Source organism: Tetrahymena thermophila (genome assembly GCF_000189635.1).
Source record: "Tetrahymena thermophila SB210 genomic scaffold scf_8254486, whole genome shotgun sequence".
Classification (NCBI taxonomy): domain Eukaryota; phylum Ciliophora; class Oligohymenophorea; order Hymenostomatida; family Tetrahymenidae; genus Tetrahymena; species Tetrahymena thermophila.
This window is the reverse complement of record NW_002476261.1, coordinates 412,740-431,559: the sequence shown is the minus strand read 5'-3', so window position 1 is coordinate 431,559 and position 18,820 is coordinate 412,740. Positions and strand designations below refer to the sequence as shown.

Genomic DNA, 18,820 nt, shown 5'->3' with positions numbered 1-18,820 from the left:
TATTAAAGAATAATTATTTTTTTTAGTATTGAAAGGAAAAGTATGATTAATATATAGTTATAATAAAAGATTCAAAATAGATAATAATAATAATTTAAGAATACTTAAACTCATTACTTATTTTAAATAGAATTAATTCTTCTAGAACTTATAAAGTAAATAAGTTTTAAGTTTGAGTAAAATAATATATAAGGATATAATAAAAAAATTATTTCAAAAATTGAATTTAATTTTATCTAATTATTTTAAAAATAAATATTTAATAATTGTTTTGAAGTTTTAATCAAATTTTTTCTTAAATAGAATTGGGAAGTAATTTTACTCTTAATTTTTTTTAAACTGACTTAAAAGATAAAAAATAATATATATATTTTTTACAAGATTTATAAAAAAAAAAATATATTTATAGTAACTAATTTTTCATTAGAAATAACATTCAATATATTTGGGCTTGAAGTATTGACTGTAGAAACAGCTGGTTTTAGAATCGATTTTGGCTGCATGTAATGTTTTTTCATTCAAAAAACAATCTTCATAGAAATTATTCAAGTTTAAGGGAAGCTTTCCATTGGCATTTGCAATATAGGTGTAAAAGCTTTTGCAGGCAGGAAGAGCACTGTCACTAGTATAGTCAATTAAGCTGAAAGTAGCTTGAACAGGTTTCTTATTAGGATTGAGGCAATCTTAATCATATGAAACATGATTTAAGCAGTCAGTCCACTGGAGGAGAGTTATAGGATTTTTTTCTAAGTTTTTTTTGTCTTTTAACAAGACAACTCCTGTAAGAATAAGCAAGGCAACAAGTGGTAATGCAAAGATAAGTTTTCCCATTTTTATTTTTAAAGTTAGTTATTAAAGATTTTTATTTACTTAATTTAATTATAATTGCCTTTTGATAAAAATTCATCTTTTTTAAATAAAAGATTTAAGCAACTATTTATTTTTTATTTTTGATTATTTCTTTTATAATTTTATTTATGGAATTTTAATTCATAAATATGTTCTCTTATGTATTCTTTCTAAATTTAAAGTAGGGATTATAAAAATTTACTAAATATCTTTAGTTAAAGTATTTAATAAAAATCATTTGTTAATATTTTCTCTGGATATGTCAATCAATTAAGAGTTTATTTTGTAAAGGAAAATGAAGATAAAAACAACAAATTTTATAATCATAAACTTGAAAAAAAATAAGGTGATACCATTTTTGATGGTGATCAGAAATATTAATAAAAGATTAATCAAATTTTACATAGGATTTTGTAATTTATCAGGATCATATTTTTTTATTTTTATTTTTCTCAATTCAAAATAGAATTGTTAAAATTTTATGAAGTTTTTAAATTAATCCATTCAAAATCAATTCATTTCATTTTATTAAGTATTATTTTATTTTAAATATTTACCTAAATGGCAATAAAAATTTCCAATTCTTTATTACTTTAAAAAAAAAAAGATAACCTTATTTTTGACACGTTTAGAAATACTAATGTAATAGAGTGCTTTTACATGAGCATTTATAATTTATCAGAATTATTTTTTGTCAAAAATTAAATTAAACCAAAATTAAACAACAATTTAAGCTATTAAATAAAAATTTATTTGAAATTATTAAAAAGTATAGAAGCTATTATTCTATTTAATATAATATTGCATAATTTGAATTATTACAGTAGAAGTGAATGGCAGTCTTCGTTATAAGATAATATTACTGAAAATCCTCATATATTTACTTTTTTTATTTAAAATTCTTTTTTTTGAATAATTTTATTACTTAGAATGTTTTTAAAATGTATAAAAAAGTTTTTTAGTATGAAAATTTGAGAAAAGGCCTTATATAAATATTATTGAAAATTTTTTAAGATTTGATAATAACAGAATGAATAATAAAAACAATTAAAATATAGAATGAGCAAAATACCTTAAAATTATAAAAATTAAATGAAATATCGCCATTTGTACCTACTCAGTTGACGATATTTTAATTTCAGGATTATAAATACTTTAAAGATAATTATAATGATTTTGAGGATTTTAATTTTAGATGTAATTTTAAAAAATTTACTTAAATACTAATACATTTTATATATTTATATATATTTTTTATTTGTATATATTTACTTGATTTATTTATAAAACCAAGAACGTTAATATGAATCAATTTATCATTCATTAGTAATAACATTCAATATATTTGGGCTTGAAGTATTAATTGTAGAAACAGCTGGTTTTAGAATCGATTTTGGCTGCATGTAATGTTTTTTCATTCAAAAAACAATCTTCATAGAAATTATTCAAGTTCAAGGGAAGCTTTCCACTGGCATTTGCAATATAGGTATAAAAGCTTTTGCAGGCAGGAAGAGCACTGTCACTAGTATAGTCAATTAGGCTGAAGGTAGCTTGAACAGGTTTCTTATTAGGATTGAGGCAATCTTAATCATACTAAACACGATTTAAGCAGTCATTCCACTGGAGGAGAGTTATAGGATTTTTTTCTAAGTTTTGTTTGTCTTTTAACAAGACAACTCCTGTAACAATAAGCAAGGCAACAAGTGGTAATGCAAAGATAAGTTTTCCCATTTTTATTTTTAAAGTTAGCTATTATATTTTTTTTTACTTAATTTAATTATAATTACCTTTTGATAAATATTCATCTTTTTTAAATAAAAGATTTGATTGACCATTTACCTTTATTTTTTATAATTTCTTTTATAATTTTTATTTATGGAATTTTATTTCATAATATGTTTTCTTATCTTTTCTATTCTTTATCAACTTAAATTATGACTTTTGACATTTATATTAAATGTCATAAATTAGATAGTTTTATCAAATATATTTATTTTTAAAATGCTATGTTTGAATAAATCAAGTAAGAATATATTTTAGTAAGAATAATCAACTAAAAAACAACAACATTTACTATTTTCTTACTTTTAAAAAATTAATACTATTTAATTTTGATATTTCTCAGAAATATTAGTATAAGAATATAATTTGAATTCAAACAAATTAATTTTTTTTAGAGTATTTTAATTGAAGATTTTCATAAAATTTTAAAAGCACTGCTACGTTGAATTTTAAAAGTAAAAGATAAAAAATATTATTCTGATAAATTAAATACTCAAATAAAAAAAAAACATTTTTTCTTTTAAACATTAACTTAAAAAACAAAAATACTTTTCAATTTATTTTTTTATTTTTAAAAAGGAAGATAATTTTGTTTTTGATAAGAATTAGGAAAATTGATTGATAAGAAAGTATTTTTACATTACTATTTGTAATTTATCAGAATTATTTTTATGGCAAAGATAAAATTAAACCAAATTTAAACAATAAATTGAATCCATTAAATACTTCAAAATTCATTTTAACAAGATTTTATTGAAGGATTAATTTATATTAATAGAAGCTATTTTCTTTTGAGTTTTCGATTACATTATTTGAATATTTTATAATATAAAAATCTATTTTCTGTAATAATTAGAATAAAAGACTTCATTTAAATAAATTAATATTTATCATAGATAAATTTTTAGTTTATATATAAAATGTATAAAAACATCAAAGTAATTATGGTGAATAAGTGAGATTTAAAACAACAATTATTATGTATTCAATAAAATTTATAAAAAGAATCGAAAGTAATTATACTTTTTTAGCATTTTCAATTTCAATAAAGTAAATTATTACATATAAATTCGTAATTTATCATATCTATTCTGATATAATCTTTTTATGAGTCAAAATATAAAAATTTGAAGATCATAAAAGAATAAATATAAAAATATGCTCAAACTATAGTAAATGGTATTCAGAATTTATCAATTCATTTATTGAAATTTATCAGTTTTACATAAATTAAAAATTATTCTTAATAAATCTTAAAGTAAATCAAAATTATAAACATATACACTAATTGAAATTTTAATCTAATCTGAATTATATTTACTTTAAAAATTAATTATTAATAAATCTAAGAGTAATTTATGTAAATAATCTTAAATTTTATAAACAAAAATTTTTTCTTAATTCTAGCCCTTAATCAAATAAAATAGATTTTAAATAAACATACTAACATAGCTAAAAATTATCAAATTAACTTTTTACTAAATAACAAATTCAAAATACATTTTTATTAATGTATAGATTTGAAATTTTTTATTCAAAGATACTTTTACTAAAAACTTCTAAATAAATGGATTTTTAAAATTGGATAGAGTATTTTAGCTAAACTATAAAAACTTATTTATTAGATTTATCATTTAAGAAAATTGAATAATATTTTAAAAATATTTATCAAAAATTTAATAAATTTCATTTTACTTACAAAAAAGAATGAAATAATTATCTTATTTTTTTATATAGCTAGAAAACTACTTTGAAAATTAAAATAAAAAATAAAGTAATTAATAATTCACTCATTCATTTTTATATTATTTTAACTGGATTTTTTTTTACCTTTTAAAAATAAATCTAACTAACCTATATTAATAATAATTTTATAATTTTTTTATTATAATTTTATGTTTTTTCCTCATTTTTATTTTATTTAATTTTTTTTGTTTAATTTAAAAAAATAAATTATGAATGCTTTATTTTTATTAATAATTTATTTTTAAATTCTTTGCCTTTTTATATTTTTTAATTAAAAATAAATTTTGTATTTTATGTTTTAATATTTCTATTCCTCAAAAAAGAAGTCGGATATTTTTTGAGAAATTTTTCATCTAACAGATAACTTAAAATCCTCACTAATAAATTTTATTAGATAAATAAATTCCTTTATAGAAGCATATATTAGTAAAAATTGACATTTTGTGAGCTTCCTATTTTGCCTAAAAATCTGAAAAAGTAGAAAAGTAGTTTAACTTCAAATACGAAGGGTTTAAAGGTATTTAGGTATGGTTTCACTTTTTATGAAGAAATTCACAATTTTTTATTATAATTATACAGTATTAAAAGAAAAGTAATAAAGTATTGCTAAACACAGTAATAATGAGAGATTTTAAGTTAAAGCTGAATATTAATTATTGCAGAATATTAAATTAACTATTTTTATTTGGTTTTATTTCAAAATTAAATTGGACAATTTTTAATATATTACTTAGAAAAATAGAATATATATTTAAAATGTATTATTCCTCACTATACTTTCTTAATGAGGTAAAAATACTATAAATATAAAATTAGCCAAAAAATAATTAGATATATTAATCAAATTTATTGCTTTTTTTAACTAAAATCATAAATTAAAAATAAAAACTAATTTAGAATATTTATTTAATTGTTTTTTTATGAACTAAATAAATTAAATTATGGTTACAAATAAAAAATTATTTTGTTTCAATTTTTTTTTTAAATTCTTACTATTAATTTATATTAAACTTCCTATAATAAAATATATTGCTTTTTCTTATAATTAATATTATATTATTATGAAATTAATCAACAAATAATAAAATAAATAAATTTAATTATTTTTATTGGTTTTTTTTGAACTAAAATCATAAATTAAAAAAATATAAACTAATTTAGAGTATTTGTTTTTTTTATGAACCTAATAAATTGAATAATGGCTTAAAATAATAAGTGATTTTGTTTCAAATTATTTTCTTAATTTAGAATGATAATTTTATAGTAAAGTTTTTTAATAAAAATATATACTTTTACATTAAAATTATAAAATTTAATACTAAACCATAGCTCAAAACCATTTAGTGCATTTAAAATATCTAGGATAAAAATACTATTAGTAATAGCAATCATTAGTTTAAGCTGCTTCTACAACGATATCCTCATAAAAGCAATCTAAATAGTAGTCACCATAATTCAAAATGGAATCAGGTCCTGCTGTTTTTTAAAATTAGGCGAATTTAATACAGCCAGGAAGAGCATTTGAAGATTAAGGGCTAACTAAATTATTGACTGCAGATTAAGCTGATTAGAAACCTTTGACATCTGTGCATTTTTGAGGATAATCTGGTAGCTTCTAAACACAATCTTCCCATGTTGAGTATTTAAAAGTGTAGTAATCAGTTGATAGATTTGATTTATTCTACAAAATGATAGTTCCAGCTAAAATAAGCAAGACAGCAAGTGGTAATGCAAGAATTAATTTTCCCATTAATTTTATTAGATTAGTTATTTTTTTAATATTAATTTATTATATTTACGCAATTAATCGACTTTTTTAAAAATTTTGTAACATTAATATAAATTTCTTTTATATTTTTTTAATTTAGTTGAGATAATCATCAGAAATTTTCTATTATAAATGTTTTTGAATGAATTTGAGTTTTTTCTATAAAGATTTTTAAGAAATTTATTGAATCAAACGGCTAAACTAGATATTTATAATCAATAATATTGAACTATTCAGTTTCAATAAAGAACTTATTGAACAATTCGATTATTAGCTTTTATATTGAAGAATTTTCAGTAAAATAACACAAATTATAAAAAATCTTTCATGTAAAAATTTTTTTATTTCAAATCAAAGTAAATCAAATATTCATTTAGAATTTTAAGAAGTGGTGTTTGAAATAGCTTATAAAATAGATATTAGAAGTATAAAATTAATCCATATTTTAATAGAAATTTTAATAATAAAAGAGAGATACAATTTTTTACAGGTACATTCATAATTAATCAGATTTTACTTTTAATATTTTGAAATTTAATAATAAAAGAGAACTACGATTTTTTACAGATACATTCATAATTTATCAGAAGATGATATTTAAATTAAAATTAGTTATTACTCAAAAAAACAACTATTAAATTAAACAAGTAGTTTTCATCTAGAAATAATAAATCAAATAGAAAATAAGAATTGATAAGGAAGGATTAATTAGTAAAATTCAATTTAAAATAAAAAATAAAACTTTTCATAAGCAATCACAATAATGTTTTTAGAAAATATACTTTAACAATATATAATTAAATAAATTATTTTAATATACTTTTGGATATTCATCTAAACTCAAAATACTAATGATAAAATATAATATAAACTATCTATTATTATCTCTTATATTTATAAAATATAATCTAAAATGCCAATATTAAAAAGGTAGGAAAATTTTTTAATGAAAAAGCTTTTTCAGTAAAATTTATAAAATTTTTAATCAAAACATAAAATAAAATATTTTAAAAGTTGAAAACTTGAAGTAAGTATATCATAAACTAATTTACTTTTTAGGTTAAAATTATGATCGATTTCTCTTTTAAAAAGCTATTTAATTAAAATCTAATTTATGATATCAGCATCACCTTCCAAATAAAATTAAAAAAGTATTTTAATAAAACTATCATTTTGTAATTATTTTATGAATAATTAACTTTACATAAAATAAATTTTAATAAAATTAAGGATAAATTAAATTTTTAATTATAAAAAATATAATAAATATTCCAAAAATATCTACAATTTTACTTTACAAAAAATCAAATTATATTATATTTCTATCAAATTTAACCTTTATCTTTTGATTTATCTAATTTAAAAAAAATAAAATAAGCTTCCACAAATGACTTAATAGTTTATCTCATTATATTATTAGTTGATAAAAAAACATTTTGTTTTTGAAATACTATTCTTATTAGTTTTCAAATATAAGCATGTCTTTTAACTTCCTAATAAATTTAACCAAATTCATAGTTATAAAAATTAAATTTTATGATTGTAACCAAAGTTTAATTACGGTTGACAAAAATTTTAGTCAAAAATTATATAGAAATTTTTTGATGATTACGAAATATGAATTCGACTTATTTAATTTAAATTAAATATTTCAATTATATTTTTATACTTCTATTAAATTAGATAGAAAAGGAATTATTGTTATTATTCTTAAATATATTAATAATAAATTTGAATCTTATTTAAATTTTACTAATTACTTTTTATAAAAGAAATTACAGAGTAAAAGAGCTCCAAAATACAAAAGTCAATTCAAATTATTTCAATCTAAGTCATTTAATTCAAAGGTAAATAAGAATAACTAATTATTCATAAATATAATTTTTATATCAAATTAAATTTGTAAAAAATTACAATTTATACACACATCTCAAATATCTGCATAATTTGAGTTATCTAATCAAATATTCTAAATTTATAAATAATTGTTTTAAAATCTATTTTTATATACCATACATAAATCCTAATATTTTCTACATTCTACTAGTCTACGACTACAACCGTTCTAAAAAGGTATGGTATCTTAAAGAAATAATATTTTTATTGCTTTAAATCAAATAGCTAGCCTGATCATATATATTAAAGAAGATCATCAAATATTCATTAAAAAAATAAATTTTAATTAAATGTTAACTTAAAGTATAGAGAGGAATAAGGCAAAAGCGAAAAAATGGTATTCCTTATCCTATATTTAAAATATATTTTTTATGTTTTTAAATTAATTTTATGAATGTTATTTAGCTTCATACTTTGTGAAATTTTTTAACATTTTTTAAACAAAATTTCTTAGGAAACAAGATCTAATTATGAAAATTATTTAAGATTTAAAGTCTTAGAGACAATTTTTTAAGTTTTTCTATAATTTAAATTTCATTTTCCTTTAATTTAAGATCTTCATTAACTAAATTAATTTTGCTACTCTAATCTTAAAATGTACTAACATTTACCTTATTTGAATTTATTAATTTGTCTTATTATACTTCTTAAAAAGCTATTAATTAACCTTAATTTAGTTTTTCATATTAAATGTTTGACTAATTAAACTCTTAAATCTATTCTGATTAGACATATTCTTCAAGTTAAAGTGGTTAATTTTCAAGATTTTTCAACAAGTTTAGCTACTCAGTTAATATTTAATTTTCTAATTTTAAAAGGTCCATTTAATTTGATTCAATTTTTTCATTTTTAAAATTGTTAAAGTATTTATAAACTTTTGTCTTTTTCTTCTTGTTTGATTATTATAATTTAATAGACTTGCTAATCTTAAGTTAGTTTACTTTATAACACCATTAAAGTCTTAGATACTTTATATTTGCAAACTTGGTGTCTAATTTTTTTCACTAATAGGAAGATTTTCTTATTTCAATGCCTTAATAAATTCAAATAAGGTCACTGTAAGTACATTTTATGATTAGAGCAGCAAAATTAATTTAGTTAATAAAGATGTTAAATTAAAGGAAAATAAAATTTAAACTTTAGAAAAACTTAAAAAATTGTCTCTTTTAGTTTTATTTAAAGTTTTACATGACTACTTTAATATAATTTATACATAAAAACCATCTCCTTCAAGACCAATTAGATTCAATATTATTTACTTGAGGGTAGCCCCCTCTTTATGTCTGTCAATAGTATTTGATGAAAGCTATAATGTTATTAAAAGAATTATTATTTCAATAGTTAGCTCAATAATAGTTGAAGTTGGAGTTTTCTTAATAACAATAGTACATAAAATAACAAGAATAGATCAAAAGTTATTTATCTTTTTTATGGTATTTTTATTATTATTTTATATTTATGTCATTTTAGCTTTTATAAACAACGGAGAACCAAGTTATGCTTATTCAAAATACGTTAAATTTTTTCTATTAATAGGAGTTGACTTTATCTTTTTTTAGTCAATTTTGGCACTTTTTAAGATTATTATTTTAAAAAATAAAAAAAAGAATATTATATTCTATAAATTTTATGTTATTTTCGGCTTAAGCAAAGTTGTGTCAAGCTTAATTATCTGAAATAGTATTAAATTATATTTATATTGTTTATTTTGAATCTATACATTTTATATTTGAATAGTCTTTAAATTCTTAAAAGTATTACTTATAAAAACACTTTTAATTGAAATAATTTTCATAATTAGATCTTAATTACTTAGAAATTTTATTTAAATAGTGTTAAAAATTTTCAAAATAATGTTTATAAAATTAATTTAAATCTTAGTTATCAATTTGAGACTATAAACAAAATAAAACCAAATATAGGTGAAATATGATGTATAAATTTCATAGTCTTTTTTAAAATAAATCCAAAAAAATAGTTTCTAAATTTTATTGTCTAAAAAGTAAAAAATAGTCATTATCATTTTGTTTTATCAAAAATCTTAATTTTGATCATCACAATAGCCATATATTATGGTAAAAAAAGAGATTATTATTATTAAATGCCTGTTTATTGAGTGGGGAAAATACAGATTCTTTTAATAATTTATTTATTTTACTATTTATACAAATAAAAGATGAGTTTTTAATTTACACTCACCTAATAAATCGGATCGTACCAAATAATGTAAAGCAAAAGAAAAGAGCCACTATTCATAATTTTAATTATTAAAAAAGGGAATTTAATATCTGTGATGTATTATATAAATTCAGTCAACTGTAAATATACTGAGCAACATAATAATGAGTTGCGATTCATGTGAACAAAAATTAAAAAAAAATATTATAAAATGAATAGATTATTATTTATTTTTTTATATTGCTACTAAAGATTCAAACAATACCTATTAAGGACTATAGTTTCTATGGGTTATATTTTAAAAATAAGAAATAGTTTATATTTTAATTTAAACATATTTATTTGAATAAATAAATGTAATTGTTATATTTTTTTAGCCTTTACTAAGGACTAATGGCCTTAGTAAAGTACACAAGGTTATAAAATTAAGACTTATAAAAATCATTTAGTATTTGAGATTATAAATCTGGTATGTTTTAGGACTTAGGATATTTAAAGAAGTGCGTATTTAATATTTACTTGTTTTTAATAGAAATAAATTGCCTTAGAGAGGTAAATATAAATCTGAAATATATTCAGTTTAAATATATATTATTTATTAATTAAATAAATTAATTAAAAAGGTAATAATAAAAAAAAGTTTAGATGCATAAAAAGAAAGAGCTTAAAAAATACAATCTGCTTTAAAAGTTTTTTTGTAAATGAAATATCTTATTTATTTTTAATAAATTTATTTTTAATTCATAAGATCCACTTTTGCTGATAAGTTTAGCGGGTCGTGCAGAAATAGTGATAGACTTTATTAATCATCAACCATTAGTTTTTACTTACTCATCATTTACTATCGACTCAACCTATTTTTGTAGAAGCAATAAACATATCACTGCAAATTCTGATACAATATAATTTGAAACCATACTTACGAAAATGTAACTCTTTTTGTTTTGAAAAAATCTATTTTATTTATTTTATTAAAAAGTCCTTCTATTACATATTTGCGTCACACCATAGTGTTCAGATCAGATAAAATGTTATAACCATTAATTACAGCTATCGGTGATGGAGAAACTGCTGTAAGAAATCTTTATTATTCTACTTATAGTGATTGCTAAGTACAAAGTGATTAAGATAAGTATAAATATATACATACTATGGATAGTCCTATACGTTTTAGTGGACCATAAAATAAGCTTACTATTAAACTTTATGCCGATTAACTTACAGGAGCTTAAATCTATGATTTTAAAATATTGCTTGATCTTTATTATGTATTTTAGATACTTAATTCTTTAATTTTTTTATAAATCAAATTTAACTTTCTAAATAAATTAAACAATTATTTACTCAAATCATGAAAAATTGATCATTAATTTAGCTTAATAATTTACTACAAAAAACTTTTAAAAATTTTTTATTTGTTATCTTGATATAAGTGGAAGGCCAAATATAAAGGATATTTATTTAACTTTTTTAAGTGAATCAGCGGTACCAATCGTAATTACTTTAGATTGATAATGAAATAGACATACCGCCCTTCTACCTTCATAATTTTGTTTAATAAAACTATTTTCTGAAATTTTTAAAATTCAAATCTTTTTTAATTGCTTACTTTTACTTAAAATAAAAGTGTCAAGAAGGGTGTTATTAATGTAGTGATTTACTAAATTGTTCCAAAGACTCTTGCGTGCCTGGATTCACATTTATGAGTTCTAGTTATTACAAGGCTAATTAATAAATTTGCAATAGAAATTGCCCATAAGGATATTATACTCGTTTTCGTTCTGAAGATCCTATAGTATAAGATTGCGCTGTTTGTAGTATTATCAATTGCTTATAGTGTGGCAATAAAAATACTTGCATCTAATGTATTGATGGATATTAATTTGATCCTCAATAAATCATGTGTGTTGTAATGTTATTTTTTTATTTAATTTAATTCTTTATTAATTTGAGTTCAAGATTTTTGAAATTAGATTTAATGACATCAAATTAATATTTATATTTTTATCTTGAAATTGAATTTATTCACAACTACTTTTATTGTTTTTAATTTAACTATTTTTCTAATTTAGAAACTTCATGACTATTTTGATTCGTTAATTAATTTTTCTCTTTAACTTAAAAGCGAGCATGTACTGAAGGATGCTCTAATTGTAGCTAAAATATATAAAGCTGTACTTAATGTATTAGTGGATACACTCAGAAGACGAAACCAAATGATAGCACCCTACAGTACTGCTAAAAAAATTGCTCAATTGGATAGTACAATTTCGTGACTAATGATACTACCATGTCGTAAGAGTGCAGATCTTGTATTGCTAATTGCTAAAGCTGTACTAAATCTGATGACTGTACTAACTGCTAGACTGGATATGGATATAATTCTCAATAATAATAATGCGCAGTAATTTCCATTTATTTTAATTTTATTATTTCAAACTACTTCAAAAATATTTTGGTGTTTAAGATTAAAAACATCATATATATTAATTAGTTTTCTTTTAAAGAATTCAGATAAAAATTTTAAAATAGTTTTCGTTGTTTTAAATAATGCTATTTTGAATAATTGATAATTTCATATTTATTTAACTACTTAACCAAATATTTTATTTTCCCTCAAAAAGCAATGCTATCAAGGATGTTCTAATTGTGATTAAAATTTAAGTTGTATTCAATGCATTAGTGGATATACTTAAACTACAAACCCAAATAATAATTCATAACAATATTGCAAAATGAATTGCCCAGCAGGATAATTCACCTTTATTAATTGGTAAACCATGGCCTAGCAGTGCAAACCCTGTATAGCAAATTGCACATCATGTTTTTAAGATAAATAATGTGACACTTGTACAGTAAATTATGAATTTATTCAATAAGTATATTAATGTAAAGCTATATGCTAAAATAATTAATATAGAGATTCAACTCTATATAATTGCACTAATTGTGTTAACAATTGTCTTTAATGTGTAGATGGATAAAGTTGCAGTTAGTGCTAAAGTAATTATGAGTATGTTAGTGAAGTAAATTTGTGCCTAGTTATTTGCAATTAGAATTAATATAGAAACCCACAAAATAACTATTTATGTGCTGATTGCATTGATAATTGCGTATCCTGTACTAATGGATAAAGCTGTACTACTTGTACATAGGATCATGAGTATGTCTCATAAGTAAATAAATGCTTGCAAGTTTGTTCATAAAATTAATTTAGAGATTCCACTTAAAATTATCTATGTAAAAATTGTCATTCATCATGCTAATCATGCACTGGACCAGCTTAAAGCTAATGTAGTAGCTGTTATTAAGGATGGTATTAACTTGGATAATATTGCTATCAGTGGTGTCCGAATAATTACAAAGAAGATTCAACTTTGTGGTAATGTGTTTAATGCTAAGAATACATAAAACCAGATTGCTAAGCATGTGCTAATACATGTAAATCTTGTTAATACAAGTAAAGTAGCAAATGCTTAGACTGCTATGATTCTATGGAAATGTTAGGGAGTAAATGTGTCTGCAAAAATCGTATTGATAATAGAGATATTTTCTATCAATGTAGTTATAATAAAATTGCTGTTTTACAAGCTACTTTAGCTATTGATTCTCCTACTTTGATTATTGAATTTGGTGTTGCTTTGACATAAATTTAAAACTTTTAATGTAATAATATATTTCAAGATAGTACTCTTCAACTTCTTGGCACTCTTCCAAATTGCTCTATACAAGATACATAAATCAAAATTTTACTAAGTAAATTTAACAAAAATTTTTTGAAAAATTTAAAAAATTTTATCAATAGGTAACGATGCTTAAATAATGGAAAACGATAATCTCTCATTCATTCCAAATGTTCTGAGTTATTAAATTAGTAACAATTTCTAAATAGACACGTTTTACTTGACCAAAGTTAAGCAGTAAAGGAGTGATACTCAACAGCCTTAAGTTACTATTTAATTCAGTAAAACTCAAAATACTTGCTATGACATCGTTTTTTCAGTAGCAGATATAATAAACGATGCTTAAAGAGGGTTCAAAAGCTTCACTTGGAGTATATAATCTTCGCCTAGCTTAGATTAAAACAGTCTTTAAGCAGTCGATAGCATAGTCTCGAATGCTAACAGTTAAAAGAGTATCTCTTTAGTCATTCTAAAGCAACTTATTCCTGCAAACACAAAAATTACTGCTGTTTTCTAATATTTACTTAAAGTGAATTCTTCATAAAATTAATAATTCTAAACACTCTTTATCAGATAAAAAGATTTAATTATTAAATTAGAAACATAAAGCTATCCAATTTATAGGTAATATATACTTAGTTTTATTCTTAAAATAGAGTAGATAATTCAGATTTAAACGATTTAAATTAGTTTTAAAAACAAAAAATTATTAATTTAAAAAAAAATGAATTCACAATATTGTATTTAAATAAATAAAATTAAAAATTAATTCAATAAAAAAAAAATTTGAAAAATAGATTCATGGATTTACGAGTTTATATATCTTTCTATGTGCAAATATGTGATTAGAGTGGACCAATAATTACTAATGAACCTCTTAACATACAGATAAACTCTAATAGTGTACCTAAGCTGAATTAAAACATAACACAATTTAAATATAATTAGACATTAGTTTTAGTCGAAAAATATTCAATTCCTCATTAAACCGTTTTTGATTTAAATGTAAACTAAATTATTAAAATTAATTTGAATATTTATTAACTTTTTTAAAATTTATAATAAAGGTAAATGCCTCTCTAGTCAGTGATAAATAGATTACTAATTTAAAAACTTAAACTATTACACCTAACATATCTGATTTATTTATTTAGATTGTTGGTGGTTAAAAAGGAATATTTGGCTTCAAACAGCCCTTAAATTTAACTGGATTAGCAAGAGATTTTGAGCTAGAAGACCAAAACTAAGATTAACAAATTAATTTAAAGTGGGATTGTGTTTCCCTTACATCTAATCAAAATGATAATAAGTGCTATGACTACAATAACCACCCTCTTATTTTACAGCAAAATGTTCCTACTATTTCGATACCAGGTTCTACCTTTAGCCCTTACTAATCTCTTTTATTTACTTTTACAGGAACCAAAGATTCCCGTTAGAAATTATAATCAACTATAATCATCTTATCAGAAACTGATATACCTATTTTAATTGTTAAATTTTAAGATTAATCTTAGTTAATATAAGTCAACATTAATTAAGATATCGATGCAACTCTCATATATGGAAGTAATGTTTCATCTGACTTGTTAAGCTATGCTGGTGCAATACTTTATAATAATTTAGTAGTAGGAGCTATAAAATTTGATTACTATAAAGTGAGGTTTAGAATTTGGGATTATTTCGTAAATATTCTTCCTTCAAATGCTATTGTATAAGTTAGATTCAGTGCATACAATCCTTATTACATAATGCCTAGTTTAAGTATTACTAACTTTAATATAAATTTACCACCTAAAAATTGTGTACTATCTGCAAACACTTCTAATGGATAAGCTCTATAAACAATTTTTTAAATCAAAATGTCTGGTTGCACTTCAGCTAATACTCCTATATCTTATTAATTCTTTTACTACCTTAATGATACTGATTATTAATAAGAATAAATATCCCCAAATTATATTCTAAGAAGGTAAATAATGGATTAAAGCTTATAAAACGAATTTTATACTATCCTCCCTTCAGGTAATTTAACATTAATGGTTTAGGCTATAGATAACTTTTTAGCTGTTTATAATACCACCATATCAGTAAACATATAACCATTTGCTCAAAATGAAAGTTAAATCAATAATATTATCGATTAAGCTTTAAAAATAGATAGTAGTTAAACAACTTCTTAAAATATCTTAAATCTGTGTGTCATAGGAGAAGAAATATCTAAGAACTATCCAATTTATAACCTTGATTCAATGAATACTAAAAAATCTGATCTCATATAATTAATATTGAGCTAAGTTAATTCTCTACCTAATTCATCTTTACTACCAACATATGCAAACAAAATAATTGCCAAACTGTAATAATCTATAACTAATTAATAAGAAGATTAGACCATTCCTATTTTAAATTAACTAAATACAATTCTATAAAATTAATAATCTTTAATTAGTTAGAATAATATGTTTATGAATAACAACAATGTTTTTCTTCAAAATTTAGTAGACTCTTTTAAAGTGTTAAATTCGACGACTTAAACTTTCTCTAATAATTTGATATCTCAACAAATGAATATATCAGACTAAATATGCAGTTACCTAAGCAAAGCAACTCTACCTAATTAAGGAGGAGTATAGCTGTAAGGTAATTTAATATCACTTGATTGCTAATAAATTACTTCAAAAAACCTTAAGTAAGTTATGTTTGATCATTAGGATTCCCAAGCAACAAATATCTATTATTTAGGTTAGACTACTTACTCTCGAAATCCCTTCGAATAAACATCTGAATTCTAGAATTATGTCAAAAAATTAAAATAAGTAAACTCAAGCATAATAATTACTTAGAATCTAGTCATAAAATATTCTTTAGATTTAGTAAATGCAAGCTCAAATAGACTATTATACCAATAAGGTTCTAACTTTGAACAAATGAGCCATATGCGTAGTTATAGAAAATTAGTAAACATTAAGGAAAATTAAAAGGATAATTAATAAAATGTTTATATGTTTAAATTTTAAGACCTATAACCCTCTCCTAACAATTAAACATGTCTCTAAATGCAATAATCATAGGCTTGGTCTTCTCATGGATGTAACTATGTAAAAAAGAATAGTAAATACTTTTGCTACTGTAATAGTACAAATCCTACAACTGTGACTGATGATCTAGAATCATTACTTATTAATAAAAATGTAAAAGAAGCTTTTAGTTCAGATGGATTAAATAACATTACTCATTTTGATAAATTTTATTAATATGCTCTTGTTTGGACTCTATGTACTATATCATTGTTATAATTTGGTTTATATAAATATGGTAGAAACCTAGACAAAAAATTTAACAAAACTACTATCTCATAGATTACGTCTATGGAATCGGAATAATAAAATCCTCCTATTAGTGAAAAGAATTAGACACCAAGTTTGCAAATATAAAGTATCTAAGAATTTAATGGTGTTATTTAGTAAGCTAAAATATAAGATTAGCAAGGTATAATAAATTCTAATAATCAAACAAGAAGAAAAAGACAAAGGTTTATAAATACTTAAACAGTTTTTAAAAATGAAAAAATTGAATCAAAGTGTATGGACCTTTTAAAATTAGAAAATTAAATATCAACTAAGTAGCCAAGCTTGTTGAAAAATCTTGAAAATTAACCACTTTAACTTGAGGAATATGTCTAATCAGAATAGATTTAAGAGTTTAAGTAGCCAAACATTTAATATGAAAAACTAAATTAAGGTTAATTAATAGCTTTTTAAGAAGTATAATAAGACAATTCAAATAAGATGACTGTTAGTACATTTTAATATTAGAGTAGCAAAATTAATTTAGTTAATGAAGATCTTAAATTAAAGGAAAATGAAATTTAAACTATAGAAAAACTTAAAAAATTGTCTCTTTTAGTTTAATTTAAAGTGTTTCACGCCTACTTTAATACAATTTATACATATGAGCCATCTCTTTCAAGAGCAATTAGATTCAATATTATTTACTTGAGGGTAGTCCACTCTTTATGTCTGTCAACAGTATTTGATGAAAGTTATAATGCTATTTAAAAAATAATAATTTCAATAGTTAGCTCAATAATAGTTGAAGTTGGAGTTTTCTTAATAACGATAGCGCATAAAATAACAAGAATAGGTCAAAAGTTATCTACCCTTTTTATGGTATGTTTATTATTATTTTATATTTATGTCATTTTAGCTGTAATAAGTAACGAAGAACCAAGTTATGCTAATTCAAAATATGCTTAATTCTTTTTAGTAATAGGAGTTGACTTTATCTTTGTTTAGTCAATGTTGGCACTTTTTAAGATAACTATATTAAAAAATTCATAAAAGAATATTATATTCTATAAATTGTATGCTATTTTCGGTTTAGGCAAAGTTGTTTCAAGCTTAACTATCTGAAATAGTATTAAATTTAATTTGTATTGTAATCTTTTTATTTTTTGTTTTGGTATTGTCTTTAAATTCTTGAAAATTTTCATAATTAGATATTATTTACTAAGAAATTTTGTTACATAAAAAAATATATTTTAAATATAGCATAAAGAATACCGTCTTTTAGTTATTACCTAATTCCTCTCCATACAAATAGTTAACATTTAATTAAAATTTATTTTTTTAATGAATACTTGATCATCTTCTTTATTATATATACTCAGGCTAACTATTTGATTTAAAGCAATAAATAAAAATAGTATTTCTTTAATATATCATGCTTTTCATTAAAATTAAATATTTTTTAAATAAGATTTTATTAGGTCAAAAAGGAATTATTACAGTTATTCTTATATTAAATAACTTTAATTTAATATACCTCTTAAATTTTATAAAGTAGTTACTATAAAAGAAATAAAATAGTAAATAAATGATCTAGTAAATTAATATAAATTTAAATTTAAAATAAT

The 18,820-nt window shown here is 21.0% G+C and overlaps 4 protein-coding genes across 4 annotated transcripts; 1 reads left to right on the top strand and 3 right to left on the bottom strand. All coding sequences in view use genetic code 6, as the record gives it.

Moving 5' to 3' along the window:
* Positions 1–420: 420 nt before the first annotated feature.
* Positions 421–831, bottom strand: TTHERM_000558700 (transmembrane protein, putative; the record flags this gene model as incomplete). Its single annotated transcript, XM_012799277.1, has 1 exon — positions 421–831. One exon carries the CDS (start codon positions 829–831, stop codon positions 421–423), a length of 411 nt encoding a protein of 136 aa, XP_012654731.1.
* A 1,338-nt stretch (positions 832–2,169) lies between these two features.
* Positions 2,170–2,580, bottom strand: TTHERM_00558700 (transmembrane protein, putative; the record flags this gene model as incomplete). The annotated part of the gene is made up of 1 exon (XM_001022432.1): positions 2,170–2,580. The coding sequence occupies one exon, from the start codon at positions 2,578–2,580 to the stop codon at positions 2,170–2,172; it is 411 nt and encodes a 136-aa protein (XP_001022432.1).
* Positions 2,581–5,707: 3,127 nt separating this feature from the next.
* Positions 5,708–6,169, bottom strand: TTHERM_00558690 (transmembrane protein, putative; the record flags this gene model as incomplete). Its single annotated transcript, XM_001022431.2, has 1 exon — positions 5,708–6,169. The coding sequence occupies exon 1, from the start codon at positions 6,125–6,127 to the stop codon at positions 5,708–5,710; it is 420 nt and encodes a 139-aa protein (XP_001022431.1). The 5' UTR covers positions 6,128–6,169.
* A 4,521-nt stretch (positions 6,170–10,690) lies between these two features.
* On the top strand, positions 10,691–18,317 carry TTHERM_00558670 (REJ domain protein; the record flags this gene model as incomplete). Its single annotated transcript, XM_001022429.2, has 9 exons — positions 10,691–10,916; positions 10,968–11,148; positions 11,199–11,487; positions 11,847–12,128; positions 12,345–12,623; positions 12,844–13,975; positions 14,025–14,526; positions 14,700–14,907; positions 14,970–18,317. 9 exons carry the CDS (start codon positions 10,691–10,693, stop codon positions 18,315–18,317), a joined length of 6,447 nt encoding a protein of 2,148 aa, XP_001022429.2.
* Between the last annotated feature and the right edge of the window lie 503 nt (positions 18,318–18,820).